General features: G+C 47.8%; 1 protein-coding gene across 2 annotated transcripts; it reads left to right on the top strand.

Annotated features, from left to right (window-relative positions):
• Positions 1–4,929: 4,929 nt before the first annotated feature.
• Positions 4,930–18,986, top strand: CLU (clusterin). Of its 2 annotated transcripts, none has more exons than XM_033134401.1 (9): positions 4,930–5,085; positions 8,616–8,746; positions 9,997–10,145; positions 11,213–11,383; positions 12,569–12,980; positions 14,066–14,167; positions 17,327–17,556; positions 18,294–18,469; positions 18,725–18,986. In XM_033134401.1, the coding sequence occupies exons 2-9, from the start codon at positions 8,653–8,655 to the stop codon at positions 18,732–18,734; spliced, it is 1,344 nt and encodes a 447-aa protein (XP_032990292.1). In that variant the 5' UTR covers positions 4,930–5,085; positions 8,616–8,652; the 3' UTR covers positions 18,735–18,986. The 2 variants fall into 2 exon arrangements, with proteins under 2 accessions (XP_032990292.1, XP_032990291.1); XM_033134400.1 differs by lacking the exon at positions 4,930–5,085 and adding an exon at positions 5,622–5,734.
• The last annotated feature ends 434 nt before the right edge of the window (positions 18,987–19,420 follow it).

Genomic DNA, 19,420 nt, shown 5'->3' with positions numbered 1-19,420 from the left:
TCCTCAGTAAACTTAAACTACTTAAGTCACAAGTAACTGAACCAAAACAACTTCACCTACTTCACAAACAAGTGGATTTGAAATCATATGAAACCAATACACAGCGAGAGGAAACTTTATTTTTAAATGAATACAACAACCAGATGAAAACAATAATATACTCCAAAGCAGTGACAGATTTATCACACTACAGTTCCAGGCGAAGGGAGATGAAGGAATCAAGTCCGAATTTAGTTGAGGTGTACCTTTGTATGAGTTGGTACTCAGGACAGATGTCTTAGCCAATCGAGAGCTGACATTCAGCTGACTAGATTAAGGATGATAACCAGATGACTAGATTACGGTAGCAAAATGTCATTTTTACCCATCAGATTGGCAAAAATTCAAAGGGACAACAATATCCAGCAATCTCAATTTGAGAATCTACCTTATACCAATAAAGACACCAACATATTAGGATACATGCAGAAAGCTGTTTATTGTGTCACAGCTTACAGTGACAGAAAAAGCTGGGACGAAGGAATGGCTGAATAAAATATGCAGCTACTGAGGAATGTGGGTTAGATCGATGTATTGATTTGGAGGGATATCCATAGTATTTTATTAAGTGGAAATAAATTTCCAAGCAATATGTATAATATGATTTTACATTTATTTTCAAAAAGAAAAGGTAAAGGGCAGAAAATCTTATACATTTATGTATGTAATACATATTCTAAATATACGAGTATATTATATATACACATTCTAATTATATATGTGTTATATACGCATTACTTTAGAAGCATGACATTCAGAAAGAAATTGAAAAAAGATGAAAGAAAGAAAGAGGAAGAAAGAGAGAAGGAGGATTGATTACTCATTAAATATTAACTTTTCTCCCTAAATCTTTGGGTAAGACTGCAGCCAGTTGCTTCTGTGTCCTTGTATGCTCTCAGCACACCACTGTCCCCAGAGGAGAGTGTGTTATAACATAATAAAAAAATTAAGCAGATGGTGCCTTGGGGGTTCAGGAAGCTTTTTATCATGGACTCACCTGGCCAGCCCAAGCTGGTGGCTTGTGTTTGTACCTAAAGCCACACAAAAGGGACAATGATAAAATGGAGCAACCTAGGAACAGGCATGAGCAGAATGAGGTATCTTGTGACCTCTCTCTATGAGAAGACGGCAGAGGACCTGTATAAACACATTTAAGCTGAGATGGAATATTTGTTTTCTAATGTTTGAAGGGCTGTTCTGTAGAGGAGGGGATAACAATATATAGTGTCTTAGAAATAAGATAGAGGACAGAAAAGAAGTTAGAAGGAGGCAGATTTCAGCTCAATGTTAAGCAGAAACCTGCTAACTCAGATTTCCGTGATCCCCAATTTTCTCTTCTATAAAATGAGAATAATACCACATACTCTTAACAGTGACATAGAGCTGTAGTGAGGATCGAATGGGCAAAGTGTACGCCAGCAATGTGTAAGCTTGGAAAGCAGTGGTCCTCAGCTTGGGCTGCACATTAAGATGACTTGGAGAGTTGAAACAAATCCTGGCTGCACCCCAGATTAATTCAATCATAACCTCTGGAGGTGGGACTCGGGCATTGGTAATTTTTAAAGCTCTTTTCAGGTAATCCCATTGTATAGTTCCATGGAGAACCACTGATCTAAAATAAGTATTAGTTGGATTCCAGGTGGTTGTGGAAAACAGAGATTTGACCCGAGGCAGATCTGGGGGCCAATTTTTAAAAAATGCCCATTAATCTAAGAATTGGAGCAAAAGTTTAGAGCTGACCAACTATGGAGTGAAATATAAACCACATAGCCAGTCAATAACGTGATTAACAGTGAAGATAGTGTAAGTAATATTTGTCTCCTTATAGACCCATGATAAGCAACCCAGGTGAGGCTACCCTCACCTCTTTTCCCAGAAAGATCCTAGATGGGAGGATAAGGGAAACACAACGGATGGAGTGTTTGTAGACTTTAGGGAGGTCCCAAAAAAGCACTTGGGATTCCTCTACAGCAGCTGTGGGCTGATTTTGTTGTATATGATTTTATTACCCATGATTTTTTCGTGAACCGTCATTGACTGAATACACCCATTAAATAATTAGAGCCTGGAGAGTGGATTCCTAATTACAGGCCGCAGGGTACTGCTCTTGTTCATTTCTAGCTTATTTCAGTTATATATATCAGTGGTGGTTACGCTGTCATGCTAGTGGCACTGAGCCCAACACAATGGGGGGGTGGAGCCACATAGCCAGGATATTAGAGCAGGGGAGAGGTGGTGGGCCAATCATGAAGAGACAGACAGATAAACATAAAGTTCTTTACTTTCCCTCTTCCCCCTTCCTGATGTTTCCTACCTTCAAGAAAAATCAAGCTATAAACCCCAAACCTGAGTGCCAAAGTCCACAATGGGAGAAGAAATGATTCAACAGCAGCACTGCCAGAAAGATGACGAATTCTCTATGAATCAACCGAGTGACTCAGCAGCTAACTAAGAGCTAATCCAGAGTGTTTGGGCAAGGGACGGGTGGTCCTGGTCTATTCTGTGGCCAGTCCTCTGTGGGATTGTCAGGTCCAAGGCTGGGCCCAGGGCTTCAAGAGAGGCAAGGTCCAGAGGCCAAACTGCAAACAATGGCCTTGAGGGTAAGCAGCCACAAGCCTGAGGGTCAGTGGGAGAAGCCAACTATCTGCCTTCAAATGTCGGAAGGATTAGCAGAGGAGAGATGGATTGGATGTTCTGTGTGGTTCAGAAGACAGAACAGGGCTTGGGGTTAGCCCTTCCAGGAGCCAGACTTGGACTCAACAAAAGAATCTAACTCTAAACAGCTTTACTGGACAAACTGCTTGCACGGAGGTAGTGAGCTTCCAGCTACTGGGGGCATTCAAACAAAGGCAGGATGATCACCTGTTAGGGATGTTGGTTGGAGATGGGGAGGTTAGGAATCAAGTATTGTGGGAGGGCTGAACCAGTGAACCTCTATGATTTACTGAAAATATTCACAATCCAGTGATGCATTTATGGTGCTTTCAAAAATGCGAATTTTTCCCCTTAAAGTTAAATCTTCTGAGCCTTGTTTGCTTCGTAGCTGGAGTAATCAAGTCATTGTTCCCAGGGGACCATGGTGTCTTGGCTGTGAATCATGTTGTTTTCTCCTAGTCCCTTCCTCCCCTCCTCCCTTCCCTTACTTCAGCTGACTAAGGCCGATCTGCTTGCCTGTCCATTTTGATTTTTAAAAATACAATTATCACAGATTTATGCCTACTGTGCCAGATGCTAGGGGAGTCACAGAACAGAGAAGTTACAAGAAGTGTGCTCAAAAACAATTCTTCTGACCTCAGGCATTGATATGCTAAGGAGGAGGCAGTTTGCATAAAAAATGTAGCTGTTACTGATAATTAGAGTTTTTTTTTTTTTTTAAAGAAAAATAAAGTGAAGCCTCTGGGGAGAACTATTGCTCCAAAGTTTTGCTGGAGTTTTCTTTCTTTCTGGACTGATGATCTCACACTTGGCACTGTCTCAGGTTAGGTTGAAGGGGGCATTTAGAGATTATACAAACCAGATTCCTCATTGTCTAAAAGGAGAAACAGAGACCCAGGAGACAAAGTGATTGGTCCAAGGTCACCCAGCGCCTCAGTGCAGAGCTGATACTGCAGTGTAGTCAGAACTCCATGCATCCAGCTCAAGTTCCCATCTTCTTCACAGGCGTAGAAGCTTTCTCCAGGCTCCCTCTTGGAGAGAGGTGGGGTCCTAATTGCCCCTGGGGCTTGGACGACCAGGAACTGGGTCTCAAGCTATACCTCAAAAGCAATGAACAGGAAAACTCAGCCCTTGGCCTTATAGCTCTCCTCTAAACCCTTTTACCTTAAGTGGTTTGCAAAGCCAGCCACCCAAACCAGGCTGCCTACCCCTGCAGAGACCACTTATCTGGCCCCATCAGTGAGAGAACCACCACCCTCCAGCCCCTTGCCCTTTCTCCTAGTGCTCAAACATCCTAGGGGTCCAGAGTGAGCAGCTCTGCTTCTCCAAGAAGTAGCTGTACCTGAGGGGCTCCTGGATTGGTCCTCTCCCAGATAGGGATGGTGTGCGATGTCTCATCCCCGTCACATGAAAGCCCTTGGCCAAAAGGAGGACAGAAAACAAGCTTCCTTTCCTCCTGTCAGCAGAGGGAACTTGGGGCAGTAGGAGACAGTGAGACCGCTTGGAAACAGGACTTGCAACATGATTTTTGAGGCTCGGTGCAAAATGAAAAGGTGGAGTGTCTTATTTAAGAACCGTTAAGAATTTCAGGACTGTAACAGTAACGCATCAAAGCCAGTGTGGGGCTGCAGGGTCCCACGCCCATGAAGCCCACTCTGCTTGGCTGGGTCCCAAGTGGATGGGGACAGTGCTTAAGGTCCAGGAATCAAGGAGCCAGGGAGGCCTTCTGGTTCCTCAAATATATGCTCTATCCGGCCCTATAAACATATTTCTGTCTCCTGTTGGCCGGCAGGTCACTGTGATGGCTCCAGAAGTCAGCATTTCATACTTCATGTTTTCTTCTCCAGCACAGCACCCCTCTCCATCCCACCCTCATTATTTCCGATACTTTTCTACTTAAATGAAACAAGAGGAATGGCACATGTTTAACAAGAAAGATTAACATTCAATAGGGCTGCGGAACTGGGAGGTTTTATTTCGGACTAGGAACAGCCAGGAGCGCAGTGGGGCCCCTCCAACCCGGAGGAGTACGGTCCGTTAGTTAACTCAGGCACTTCCCTTGTGAAGGCGCCGTCCCCCAGCTCTGAGCCCCAGGGTAGCGGTGCGCGGCGCCTCCCAGGGTCTGTCTCCCCAGGAGCCTGCTGGGCCTTTCGCGGTGCCGCTGCGCCCCCCGGCGCCCCTGGCTGGGTGCTGCACCGGATCCCTGCACCCCCACCCCCTTCCCGAGCCGGCTTCCAGAAAGCTCCCGGTGCATTCCCCGGCATTCTTTGGGCGTGAGTCACGCAGGTTTGCAGACAGCCCCAAAGGGGGAGTATACGTAGCAGAGCTCTATAAATACTGGCGCTGCACTGTGCTCAACACGTCGCGTCGCCAGAAGGAGCACACGGGCCGGTGAGATGTCCCCACCTTTCCTACCCCTGCGCAGAGCCTCTCCGGGACCGACGGGTGGGCGGGGGTGGCAATTAGGCGAAGAGAGGATGCTCGCTAGTGGTCGGTCACAGGCTGTCAGATGGAGTGGAGGGAGCCCCATCACCAGGCGGCCAAATTGCGAGGGGTGGTGCGCAGACTGGGACTCGGCTCATTAGCTCCAACCACGATTCTGCGGGTAACTAAGGCAGGTGTAATGATCCCCCTTTTGCAAAGATGGGGGAAACTGAGACTTGGAGAACTGACATCTATTCGAGGGGCCCAGGTTAGCCAGTGGAAGAGCTGGCCTGCACATAGGGCCTTCCTGCAGCATCTTCCTTGTGAAGGTACCAGCTTCAGTGGTGGTTGTCAGCTTGCGTGCATGAGTCATCTTGTTTGCTTCAGAATTTTCTAGTTCTCTGGGTAGTGTGTTTATAAGTATGATGTTTTGATTTAAGTACATGTTGCAATCACTTAAATCCTACTCTTTTTGCTTCCTAATATACTAGGGTACATCAGAGGAAAGTCACACAACCTACATCAGACCTCAGACGTCTGATTCAACCGTCTCATTTTATAGATGATAATCTGAGGCCTGGAGAGGTTTAGGACCAGCTGCAAAGATAAACAGCAAGTAGGTGTCAGAACTGAGATTAGAACCAACGCCTCTGGCCCTTCCAGAATTTCTGGACCTAATGAAAAAAAAGAAGCTGATTATTATTATTATTATTAGAGAATTTAAGAGTAAGTTAGGAATTTAAGAGTAAGTACAGATACTATAAAAGGATGCTAGTGAGAATGTTCATCATAATAATAGTGAGAAATTACAAGTTAAATGTCCAACCTTGTGGGATAGCAAAATAGAACACATCAGGAAATGGACTGTTCTACAGCCACAAAAGTGTGCTTTGAAAGAATATTTGATACAGTGGATGTACAGGATCTGATTATATACAAAGGCATAAGAAGTAGAAGGAAATATACCACAGTGCTGATACTTGCTTCTGGATAGCGTGAATTACATGTGCATTATTTTTTCTTTTTCTTTTTGGTTTAATTTTCTATATTTGGGGAGAAAGTAGGTAGGAGTTTGGGCCTTCGGCTTTAAACCCTGTGGCTTATTATCTGTGTGACCACTTCGCTTAAGTCCCTGTGTCCTCTCCTGGCTCCCTCTGCATGATTTAAGCCCTCCTAGGACGGGACGGCTGCCGAGTGGTGGGGAAAGGGAGTCTTTGGGTGGCTGTCTAATCAGAGAAGTTGGCAGCCAGGTGCCCAGGCCAGGAGACGAGAGCGGAGGCGAGTCAGTGCAAAGGGATAGCAGGTCGCTGTGCTGCCACTTCTGGTGCCGTCCTTGGACTAGCCATCGTGCTATCACCTGCAAGCTTGTTAGAGAAAAGCAGATTCTGAATTAGAAGCAGCATTATAACAAGACCCCCCAGGTGATTCACAGCCAGTCATTTTACTAAGGAAAAGCCACACAGCCAGGGAGGGACAACAGGTGGCCTTTGTGTGCCTGCTTCTGTTCCTTTGCCCCCTCCAAACCTGCCATCTGCAACCACTTCCCCGAGACATATTGCCAATGCTCACACTTGGTCCTACATCAAGTTCTGAAGTAGTCAGAATTCACTATGATTATATAAGATCCTGTGTTTACAGAACACATTCACATCTCTGAGGTCTACTTCAGGTCCATTTTACAGACAAAGAAACTGAGGCTCAGAGACTTAAGTGCCTCGGCATCAAGGAAAGAACACTGGGCTGGGGGGTTGGGAGAACTGGTTTCTCATCCTGGGGTTGCCACGAGCTTGCTGTGGGCCTTGGGGGAGCCCCATCCTGTCTCTGGGGTCGGCCTCCCCTCTGGGGTGGAGGGACTGATCTCTTTCCTGGCTCGGAGCTGGATGGCTCCCCATGAACGCCAGGTTCCTGGTGGGAGACCCTATACTGGCTGCTGGGTTTCTAGACTCCTCATCCAGTGCTCTTGCCTTTGGCTGCCCTCCCTCTCCCTTCTTCAGGGTCCAATGTCCTGCCTTCTGGATTTCTCCAAAGTCATTGCTACCAGGGGCCTTGCCTGGAATGTTGTATTTCTCTGGCTTTGTCTGGTCTGGCAAAGGCTCTGTCCCTGCTTCAGACGTTTCAGGCCTCAGTGAGCAGCTACAGCAGAGCCTGTCTGACCGGGACCTTCTGGTGGGCCTGAAACAGCGTCCTGGCTCAGACACCCACTCTGTGTTTGCAGAAGGTGATGACCCACTGTTTCTCCCACGCTGTTCCTGTGCTCTGTGCAGTTAGTTTGGGAACCACAATTCGGCTGCCTTACTAACTCCTTTTCAGGAGAGGCTTGCCTTATTAGTGTTCTACCTAGCATCCAAATGGGCCTGCTGAGCTAAGAGCAATTTTTGGATGTGCACGATTTCAGGAAGGGGGCACCTCACCTCCTCATTCTGGTATGGGAAATGGGTGAGTTCAGATAAGCAGTTGTGGGGAGGGAGGTGCGGATCACAGGGGGAGGGGCTTCTGTTTTATGCAACAACTTTAGCTTCTGGGAAAGGGTCTATTGTGTAAGACCAGGCTGTGCCCAGGCTCAGGGCAGCAAGCCCAGAGCGGTGGCAGGGGCACCTTGGCAGGCGCCCTGCTGAGTTTAGAAGGACTGGGTCATGTGAACGGTCCCTGGCAGAGCAGAGGCACATGTCTTCCCAGAGGGATTGCTCCTGAGGAGGCATCAGAACCCAAAGGCCCCTTGGTCCCAACGTTAACCCTTGACTTTGCCCCACCCCTTTCTTCTCCCTGAAGAGAATTGTCCTTCCCTCCTGGCTTTACTCTTTATTTATACCCCCAATCCATGCAGCCTGGCTCACGTCTCACATGAGGGGTATCAAATGGATTTATTTTTCAATGCTAACCCAAAGAGTTAGCTCTCAGTACCTCAGACTCTTGAAACCAGTTTTAGGTGGTGCTGAGGCTCAGTGGGGAGAAATGTTGTGATTGGTGATGCTTGCTGGGGCCAGGTTAGTGATGCGCGTGGCAGGGGGGCTCTCTGAGCTCTGGGATGCAATCCCCACTTGATGGGGGGGACAAGAGAGGGCCCGATGAGTGATCTAAGGGAGGTCTTTCCAGGGTTTGAGCAGGTATCATCAGATAGACCCCTCTCTGGATGCAGAAAGCATGTCTGCCTTGTTCAGACACATTTACCTACTATGGGGAAGGAGGAAGAGGAAGGCTTGGATCTGAGCCCAGGGCTCTGACACCAGAATTCTTGTTTCTTCTGTCTTAGGCTGCTGTCCTGTGGTTCCTCCCTGTACCCACTGCCTCCACTTTCTTTTGAAAGTGTCTGTTGGCAAGTCTGATCTTTTCTCCCAACTGCCCCGGGGATAAAAATGCAGTGATGCCAGCTGAGAGAGGATAGCTAAGGGCAAGGTCTCTGCACGACTCCTGGAAAGCTGATGCAGGCGGCAGGCTGGGCCGGAAACCAGCAGGCTGTCTAGCTGTTACCATGACAGTGTCCTGTTCTCTATAAACAGAGGCGTGCAAGATTCCAGAATTGGAGAAGGAGGCAAGATGAAGACTCTACTGCTGTTGGTGGGGCTGCTGGTGATCTGGGAGAACGGGCAGGTGCTGGGCGACCAGGAAGTCTCAGACAGAGAGCTCCAGGGTAAGTAGACGGCGTGTCCTTCTTGTCACCTTTCCTGTCAGGGCCCCAAGGCTTAAAGATCATTTTATCCTGTGCATCAGGTCTGCTTTGCTCTGCCGGGCTCTTCTCTGAGCCTCCTCTCCCCTGCCCCTGGGCCTCGGCTCTTGGTGGACAGGTTGGCTTCCAGGCATTTTCAGGTATCTCAAAAGCCTTTTCTAACTGCTGCATCTCATTCAGCTGTTCCCTTCCCAGTCTGCGTGGGCTGGTGCCCACACCTCCTCCATGAAGGTCCATGAAGCTTGGACCATTTGGGCCTTTGTGGATCTTCCTTTTTTGGGTTCTCCTCATTCCCACCCAGAAAACCATGCTCTGTATATTGAACGATCACTCAGTCTGAGGCTTGTCATTTTTTCAGAACCCAGCTGGTGGTCCCCTCTTCCGCAGGCCTCTCCTGGAACCTGTCCTCCCTGCACTCCTCTCTCGCCCGACTAGCTGACCCGTCCTTTGGGTAGTAGTTAAAAGCCCAGACTTCAAGACCAGAGCCTGGTGTGCGTCTGTTTCTGCCCCTCGCTAGCTGTATAACCCCGTGCAACGATCTTGTTCTCATTGGGCTTCCCTTTGCCCGTTTGTGCAGTGGGGACGGTGATGGTGGCAGCAGCATGAGGGAAAACGCCCGGGAGGTGTTGGTCTCAGTGCTTTAGCTGGTACTTCGTTGACATCATCTGATGGCATTTGTCACACGGGGTTGTGTCTTGGTGACAGTCTCCTTGGGGAATAGTGCTATTCACACGTCTTTTGGTCTCCATCACCGTGCCGTGGAGAAGAGAAGTTCAGATGTTTGGTTCAACTGAATTCGAGAAAGACTCGTATCCAAAAGAACAGTATTCCACATTTTGATGTTTAGGAGGTCACACTCCCAGGATTCTTTTTGGTCTCCTTGCAGTTCTCTTCTGTAGCTGGGCAGGCTTGTTCTCCAGCCGGCAGGTGCAGGAGTAGTGCCACGGATCCTCTGCGATGTGCCTGGTCCTGGGTTTGTGTTTCTGAATAGCTGGTGCAGTTGGGTCTCAGATCCTGGGCCCACAGTGAGCCCTGTGATAGGAACTTTTGTCAGGGCAAAGCTGGGGCCCGAAGGCTGCCTGTCAGGGGTTTCCCAGCCTTTACAGCCCCTGGACCTAACAGCCTTTCTGACCATTCCAGCTGGTTCCAGGGTTATATCTCCATTGTCATCTCTTCCTCTTGCCTCATTCTACCTCCCTGCCTTTCTCTTGCAGAAATGTCTACCGAGGGTAGTAAATACATTAATAAGGAAATTAAAAATTCCGTCAAGGGGCTGAAACAGATAAAGACCCTAATAGAACACACAAATGATGAGCGCAAATCACTGCTGAGCAGCTTAGAGGAAGCCAAGAAGAGGAAAGAGGTAAGGAAGAGCCAGGTGACCACATCCCCACTGAGACCCTCCCCACTAGAGGGGAGGGAGAGTGGGGCCCTGGCTCCTCTTGGGTTGTCCTGCTGACCCTTGGGATGCCTTGTTGACCCTCGGTCCTTCCAGGGCTGTGTCACCTGATGCTGGGACTGTAGTTAAAAAACCAGGAGGGTTTATTTGCTTTTGAAAAGTTCAAAGGGTGAGATGTTGGACCTGCTTTTGTTACTATCCTGATGCCCAGATTCATTACAATAGATTTTTCTAAACCCTAACTACGGTCAATCTCCAAGGTAGGCTTTGGATAGGGTCTGTCACAGGGTAAGACGGGGATGGCACCTTACCTTCAGAAAGCCTGTCTAGTAGGTGTAATACTTCGCGGGTTAAGGCAGGCACACACTGTTTTGCCCCATGTCTTTGTAGACTGTTTCGTTTTTGGTTTTTTGTGTGTTTCTTTTTTTTGCCATAAATTCATGTGGGAACAAATGTCTTTAGGCAGAAGGATTTGTCCTTTAAGGCAGGAATTCTTTGGCATCGATTCTTATAGAATGATTGGACCAGGGGACATGGGCACGGTAGAGAGTTTTGGTAGTTGTGGTGACTTTGATTTTGAAAGCTGGCCTAGTCCTGCTGCATGCCAGGGACCGTGGTTCCGCTAGAAACATAAGCTTCAGGGAGCTCCAGAAGCTTTGGAAGATGACATTTAAACACCAGAAGTGAGCACAGAGTGTGAGGTATAAGTGAGAGGTAAATCCTGGGGTAAAGACTCTTGAGTGCAGTGTCAGATAAGATGTCCACATGTGTCCACATGTTCGTGGCTGTAGAGGACTAAGGGACAGCGGGGTCTTGAGGATGAGAGGATGTTTAAAGCTCGGTGGGAAGGGAATTCCAGGTAGGCGACAGAGGGAACGAATGAGCCAGAGCAGGGGTGGAAATTAGCACACTGTGGCCAGCCTTGGGAAGGTCTGCCTGGGCGGTGGAGGGCCCAGCACCACCATGCCTGCTGGGGAAGGGTGAAGCCTGTGGTTTCTGTGTGGCTCACCCGGCCTCATGTTCTGCTGTAGGAGGCCCTAACTGATACTAAGGATACTGAAATGAAACTGAAGGCGTCCCAGGAGGTGTGCAATGAGACCATGATGGCCCTCTGGGAGGAGTGTAAGCCCTGCCTGAAACAGACCTGCATGAAGTTCTACGCGCGCGTCTGCAGAAGCGGCTCGGGGCTGGTTGGCCGCCAGGTGAAAAGGAAAAAAAACAGTCCTTGAGTACAGCCTAGACTCAGAATGGGGGAATGAGGAAAATGAAATATTTCTGTAATTCTGCACCCAATTCCAGTGTGCGTGGGGTTTTCCCACACCACGCAGTTCTATGACACCAGCAGGGCATCCCACAGTTTGACTCGATTTTGACACTGTCTACCCAGAGATAGCATCAGACCCACAGATGAAGGTTTCAGGCCTACAAGACTGCCCCCACCCACTTCAAATGCCAACCAGAAGTCCAGGTTGTCACCTGTGCTTCTGACTGATTGGCTATAGATTGAAGGTTCCAACCACCCCTTCCTACGGTTTGATGAATTTACTAGAGCAGCTCACACAGAACACCAAGAAACATTTTACTTACTAGACTACAGGTTTATTATAAAAGGATAGAACTCACGAACAGCCAGATAGAAAAGATACATCGGGCAAGGTATGAGGAAGGGGTGCGAAGTTTCCATGCCTTCACTGGCCATGCCACTCTCCCCAAATCTCCACATGGTCACCAAACCTGGAAACTCTACACACCTTGTATTTTGGGGTTTTTATGGAGGCTTCATTACATAAGCACAATTGATTAAATCACTGGCCACTGGCTATTGATTTAACCTCTAGCCCTTTTTCCCCTTCCCAGAAATCAGGGGCTGGGACTGAAAATTCCAACCCTTCAATCCTGATTGGTTTCCGTAGCAACCAGCTTCCATCCTTAGGTGTTTTCCAGTAGTCACCCCATTAACGTAACAAAAGACACCTTTATTGTTTTCATCACCAGAAATTCCAAGGTTTTTAGGAGCTTTTTGTAAGGAAGTGTGGAAGACATATATTTCTAGGTATAAATCACAGCTTCATTTCCCATGCCAGACGCAATTGATTGGGGATCACTGATGGCCAGAGAGGACAGCAGACTTGTCTCAAAGGATGGGCTTTGTGAATGTCTCGGCCTCACAGGTCTTCCTAAACTCTTCCCTGTTGGGGTGGGTAGAATGGAAGGGCATTGGCCTGACAGTTCAGAGACCAGCAGGGCTTTCAGTCACGTGCTGTGTGGCTCTGAGGACCTCCAGGTGCTGTGATGGGCTGGGCCTGGTCCTTCTCCACCAGGAGGAGGTGCAAGAGGCCCGGACTCCAGTGAGCTTCTCCTAATGGTTTCCCATTGTGCCATCACAGCTGGAGGAGTTCCTGAACCAGAGCTCTCCCTTCTACTTCTGGATTAACGGGGACCGCATCGACTCTCTGATGGAGAGCGACCGGCAGCAGAGCCACGTGCTGGATGACATGGAGGACAGATTCAATCGAGTATCCAGTATTATAGAGGCACTTTTCCAGGATAGATTTTTCAACCGGGAGCCCCTGGACACCTACCATGTCTCGCCTTTTGGCTCATCCCCGAGGAGGTTTTCTGACTTCCATCCCAAGTCTCGCTTCGCCCGGAACATAATGTCTTTTCCTATGTTCAGATCCCCAAACTTCCCTGACATGTTCCAGCCCTTCTTTGACATGATACACCAGGCTCAGCAGGCCATGGATGCCCACATCCTTACACCATCCTACCAGTTCCCGATGCCGGAATTCACAGCAGGTTAGAAAGCTGTCTTGTTCCTCCTACAAAGGGATGGAAGAACTAAGTTTGTTGTTTGTTGAGAAGCCGATTATATGCTAAAAACTTTGCTGGGACTTGGCATGTGTCATCTCGAATTCCCCCCAACAAGTCCGTAAGGGTGGTCTTCACCCCATTTAAGGAGTTACAATGACGGGAGAGATAAAGGAGCAGGTTTTGCAGCTGGTAAAGTGGGACCCAGTCAAATCTAGCCCTGCAGGACTTGGAATCTGTGTTTCTTTGAGTTTACCATGTCCCTTCCAGCAGCTGATAAGCATTACATTGACTCCTCCCTCTAGAGAACCAGACCCTTTTCTCTTGGGAACTCAGGTGGCTTTCTGTGGACACCATTCATATATTGGTGACAAATTGTATAAGCAGCCCATATTACAGTTAAGAAAACCGTTTATGATTGTAACCTTAGGACCTGGTAGAGAAATGGTGCACAGTGAGTACTTTTTGAATGAATGAAATCTGGTAAGGATATGAAAAGCCAGTGCTTTCAGAAATGAGTTCCTTCATTGAACCAATAGACATTGATTGGCCAACTTCATCTCCTAAGTGTTGTAGTTTGGCACCAGGGATTTGGTTTGAAATGGATTAGAAAGGCAGGAGAGTGTTGAATTCAACCAGCATCTACTATATATCCATAACGGAAGTGGGGGGAGCCCCGTGTTATAAGCAGGCTTTAAGGAGGATCCCATTCCTGCCTTCAAGGGGATTGCTGACTGGCTAGGGAGAGAGAAAGGAGCCAGGTAAAATACAGAGCCTCAGAGAAGTGCAAATAGTCAAGGGAGTGTGGAGGCAGGAGAGGGCTCATCAGGTGGAGATGGTGGGAGGGGAGGCCACACCCAGGGGAAACCCCGGGAAGCACCTCCAAGTCCTCCTGCAGGGAGCCCCGATCAGAGCCCTGTGTCTGCAGGCAAATCCCAACCTGCTCTGCCTACGGAGCCATCTCAAAGTTCCAGACAGTAGAGTGGAAGGGGTCAGAGAGGTCGGGGTGGCCCATCCCTGTGTTGCTCTGTGTGGTCCCTCAGCCTGACTCTTTCTCCCTTGTGTGTCTCCAGAAGACGATAACCGCTCTGTGTGCAAGGAGATCCGTCACAACTCTACGGGCTGCCTGAGGATGAAGGACCAGTGTGCCAAGTGCCAGGAGATCTTGTCAGTGGGTGAGTCGGGGAGGCTCGGGTCCCTGGTACCTCAGTGGGGCTGCCTTTTTGTGGTCAGACAGAAGGGAGTTCACACTCCAGCTCCGCTGCCTTCTAGCTGTGGCACCAGGGGAGGCCCTTGGCCTTGCTCTGCCTGGGCCCCTTATATGTACACAAGGGTGAGGGTGCAGAATTGCTCCCTGAAGTCGGGAGACTAAGTATATAAAGTGCCTACCACGTCATGCAGCGCGGGGTTCACAGGCGGTCATGTTTTTAAAGCTGCCTTCCTTTGATTTCCCCCAGTTATTCTTTCCCCAAGGGACAAGCACGGTAGACATCTTTATGTTTCCCTGCAGACCATGACATTTTAAGTAGTGTCTTTTCTGTTTAGCAAACACTTACATTCACCAGGCACTGTTCTAAACACTTTGCAAACAATTACTCATTTCCTCAGAATGACTCTGAGTTGGGCACAGTTATTGTTCCTGTCTTACAGAGGTGCAAAATCAGTCAGAAAAAGGTTAAGTAACTTACCATGTCTGGGAGACTAGGTGTTTGGGGTGTGCTCTTCCCCGGTGCTTTGTGTTCTGTCCCCAGCACACATGGGTCACATGGGTCACTGCTTGTGATCCCTAAGCCTCCTAGCAACACTGTCTTTGATTGGTCCCTGAGGCAAAGGAATAGCTCCCTTCAGTTGTTTCCCTCAGTTATTCCCCTCCGTTTTATCAGATCTGGACACTGCCTAGTTTCTTTCTCTTTGGAGATAACACTATAAAAGCACCTAGAATAACTTCCTGGTAGAACCAGTCTACCACAAGAGTCTATGCTCGGAAAGAGTTAATTCTTTACCTTGTAAATAGAGGATCCACCTTGTGGTTTTGCTCTTATTGAATACGTTTAGGTTTACCAGGGCAAGCCTTCAGAGTCTGGTTAAAAATTCTAGCCTCATTCCTATAATTTTAGAAGCCACTGCAAAATAAAGTGTTCTAAGAGGCTGCTGCACGGAGACGTTGGATCAGTACACAACCACACCTCGGGCTCTTCCCACAAAATGTCCTAGTTAGAATAGCATATATTACCTAACACCTTGCCACAAGAAAGTTAGTCATGGTAAGGCCAGAAGAAAAAAACGTACAGATGCCCAGGCCCAGATGGGCAGTCACTGATCACAGCTTACCTAAACAGCCACCTGCTTTTCTTCATCGAGGAACACTTACGATCTCTTATTTAAGGTGCTTGTGACCGTGTGAGCATGCACTGGCCGGCGACCTGCGATTTCTCAACGTCAGTGCTATTGACATCTCAGACCAGATCATTCTTTTTCGTCATGGGCTGTCCTGTGCACTGTAGGATATTTAGCAGGATCCGTGGCCTCTACCCACTAGATGCCAGTCGCTGCCACCCCACCTCCTTCCCAGCTGTGATAACCAAAACTGTTTTCAGGCCTTGTCAAATATCCTCTGGGGGTGCAGCTTTGTCCCCATTTGGGATCCACTGCCCTAGACTGAGTCTCTGTTCTCAATGACTTTTCTTATTTTTCATTTATTTCCTGGTGAAAAGAGTTACAGTTATGCATTGTGTCTCTTTTCCAATCCAGCTTCTTGTTAGTAATTCTATGTCTTGTCCCACCTAACCTTTTATTTTAATACAAATGATTCCATGTGACTGGCATCTAGTGGGTAGAGGCCACGGATCCTGCTAAATATCCTACAGTGCACAGGACAGCCCATGACGAAAAAGAATGATCTGGTCTGAGATGTCAATAGCACCGACGTTGAGAAATCGCAGGTCCCCGGCCAGTGCATGCTCACATGGTCGCAAGCACCTTAAATAAGAGATCGTAAGTGTTCCTCGATGAAGAAAAGCAGGTGGCTGTTTAGGTAAGCTGTGATCAGTGACTACCCATCTGGGCCTGGGCATCTGTACGTTTTTTTCTTCTGGCCTTACCATGACTAACTTTCTTGTGGCAAGGTGTTAGGTAATATATGCTATTCTAACTAGGACATTTTGTGGGAAGAGCCCAAGAGGGGTGGTTGTGTACTGATTACATGTGATCATTTAATACAAATGATGACACATAATTATTTACCATAATTGATTACCACTCTTCAGTGTGCAAAGATCTTCTTTCCCCTGACTTGCCTGGGTTTGATGTGCTGTCCTTGGGATATTTTTGAAAAATTGAGAGAGAGAAAAAGCAGTCGTTTTTTAAACAGGTTGTGGGTAGTTGCCAGCTCTTATCAATGTGACGACCTGCAGTGGGCACTCAGGGACCAAAAGGAATGAACTCTTATCTTCCCTGCTCTCCTGGTGACCTTGGTGACCAGCCATGCTGGGCAGGTGGGAAACCAGGACCCCAGCCACCAGGCTGCTGTGCTTTGTGACGCAAGGGTCCTGGCCATCTCTTCTGCTGCATGGACTCTTGGGGCCAGAATTTCCAGCTCTGCAGGTATGCACAAAAAACAAGTTCTGGGAATTTTCCAGGCCCGCAGACTCAGACCAGGAAGTTTAGGAGTCATTCCTGGCCCCACAAATTGTTTATTCTATGATGTTAGGCAAGTGATTTACTTTTGTGGGTCTCCATTTCATTATTGGTAAAAAATAAATAAATAAATAAATAAATAAATACATACAATTATTATTGGTAGTTCTTGGAATACATCTAATGACTAGAGATAATGGATATCTGAAGCACTTAGGTGGTATCTGGTACATAGTAGGTGCCACACAAATGGTAGCTTTGAGTAGCATTCCCCCTCCCTGGAAATGATTCACAGGGGAACGAGAGCTGCCAGGGCAGCTCCAGGTCTGAGCACAGAGTGTGCACTGAGATCCGAGCTTCTCAGACTGTAGTTGGTGCTGTTATTCACCAGCAGTCTCCAAGGAGATAAGGGTCTTGCATCCAAAGATAAATCAATGATGTCACGAAGCACACTGTGTAGTTTAGCTGACATTGTTTTCCAGAGCAAGACTTTCTTCATGAAGGAAGCCGCATGTTGATTTACATTCTGGGACAAGCTCTTTATGTTGTCGCAGACGGACGACAAACGGTTTGGGGACTGGCGCTGAGAGTAACTCTACTTTGGGTCCCGGCTGCGTGAACTGGGTTCCATGTGTGTTTCTTCCCTTTTTAGCTTTCCCTTCACATGTCTGCCTTTTCTGTTTTTCATCTTTGGGCAGATTGTTCGGCCAGCAACCCTGCTCAGAACCAGCTGCGACAGGAGCTGAACAGTTCTCTCCAGCTTGCAGAGAAGTTCACCAAGCTGTACGATGAGCTGCTCCAGTCCTACCAGCAAAAGATGCTCAACACCTCCTCTCTGCTGAAGCAGCTAAACGAGCAGTTTAACTGGGTATCCCAGCTGGCTAACCTCACTCAGAGCGAAGACCAGTACTCTCTCCACATCACCACGGTGAGTCCTGTCCCAGCCACACACTGAAGCTGAGGGCCCAAGGTGCAATCTGCAGGTAGTGTGACTCTCCTCTGAGGGTGAAATGGGATGAAGGTATTCAAGGGGGTGCTTATGCTTTTGATGGAGCATTTGTCCTATGGCGGGAAACATAAGACCTTTATGTATATTGTTGCATGGAAACCTCATCACCCAGTGAGGTACAATGTCATGACCCCATTTTACGGATGAGGAAAGTGAGAGAGGTTCAACAGCTTGCCCAAGGTCAAATAACGGATAGGGGACTCACCTGGGCATCATAACCTGTCTGCCTGCCTGTGATGTGCTCTTTCCATGAAGCTGCCTTGCTGTCCTGTGCCACGTGGAATAGCTCATGAATTGATGGCTTCGTTCCCTACCAGATGAAAAGCTTCTCTCTAGCACTAGGAACCTTTTTATTTTCTTTCCCTGATGCCTTTTCCACCACAGCCTGGCCAGCGGCTGCCCAAAGAAAACACGGTGGCTTGGAAACCATTTTTTACTCCATGGGTCTTCCCCGGTGCTGGTCATTTGTGGTGGCATGTTACACTTACCAACGAGTATCTCTGAATTAGAGCATTTCTATTCACCAAGCTGTACACATGTCAAAATTAGTCAAATGCAAAGGGGGTCAACTGTCCAGATTTAAGCCTGACTTTTGTTGCAAAATGAGTCCAGTTTGGCCAGTGTTTTAGCCCTTCACTTACCTTTCCCCCTTCTAGGTGGCTTCCCACTCTTCTGACTCCAGCGTTCCCAGTGGCTTCACCAAGGTGGTTCTGAAGCTCTTTGATTCTGACCCCATCACTGTGACGGTCCCAGAAGAAGTCTCCAGGAACAACCCTAAATTCATGGAGACGGTGGCAGAGAAAGCTCTGCAGGAATACCGCCAAAACCACCGGTGAGTATACAGGCCTTGGCTGTGGTCCTTTGGGGCCCAGCAGTCCCTGGGAGCCCAAAAAAAGGCTGAGTACCCAGCCTGGGAATGACTGTTCCTGCAGCCAGAGCCCAGCTACGAAGCCAGGAAACCACTGGCACTTTTAATTTTCCTTTGGAGGATGTGCTTCCTTGGTGGATAAGAAGTTGAGTGTTGGTTGTTGCCTCTCAGTGAACATGGAGCCCTCACCTTCCTCTCCTCCTCCCTTTTTTTTTTCAGGGAGGAGTGAGATGTGAATGTTGCTTTTCCAAGTGTGGGGGCATCTGAATCCAGTTGCCCCCCCACCAGATGAGCCACAGACCCCCTAGAGAGAGCTCTGCATGTCACCAAGTGACCAGGCCTTGGCCTCCAGGCCTTCCTGATCCCCACCCAGCCTCTCCTCCCTCTGGATTCTGCACTCTAATGCCTGTACTTACTGATCACGGGAAGAATTTCCCCCCCGCATGTCACTAACTCAATAAAACTGCCTGTATGCTCTGGAGTGTCCTCTTTTTTGCTTGGTTTTTCTACCTCTCATACGTCTTCATTTCGGTATAGAAAATAAAAAAGAAGTAGAAAAGGAAAAGCAGTGGCTACGATGGTATGGGGGTATTATATGGTTGAAAATAAAAGGAGTGTTACAATGAAGTTGATCCAATTCAAGGCTTTCTTGCTGTTAGGAAGACAGTTGTGTTCTGATAGCCAACTAAAATAAATTTCTGAAAAGGGAAACTTTTCCATTCCGTTATAAAACTCTTGATGTATTCTGATTCGGGTGAAGGGAATATACTGAAGGAATAACATTGAAAATTAGCTCGAGGAAAGGGTCATCATAAGGCATATTGAGTAATACATAATTGATATTTTCCTTATGGAGACTGTAGTCCCCAAAAGACAAAATGAGGCAGTTTTCATTTCAGTTGTAAGAGCCTGGAA

Source organism: Rhinolophus ferrumequinum, chromosome 18, assembly GCF_004115265.2.
Source record: "Rhinolophus ferrumequinum isolate MPI-CBG mRhiFer1 chromosome 18, mRhiFer1_v1.p, whole genome shotgun sequence".
Lineage (NCBI taxonomy): Eukaryota > Metazoa > Chordata > Mammalia > Chiroptera > Rhinolophidae > Rhinolophus > Rhinolophus ferrumequinum.
Note: the sequence above shows the minus strand (reverse complement) of the source record. Positions and strands in the feature narration are given on the sequence as shown.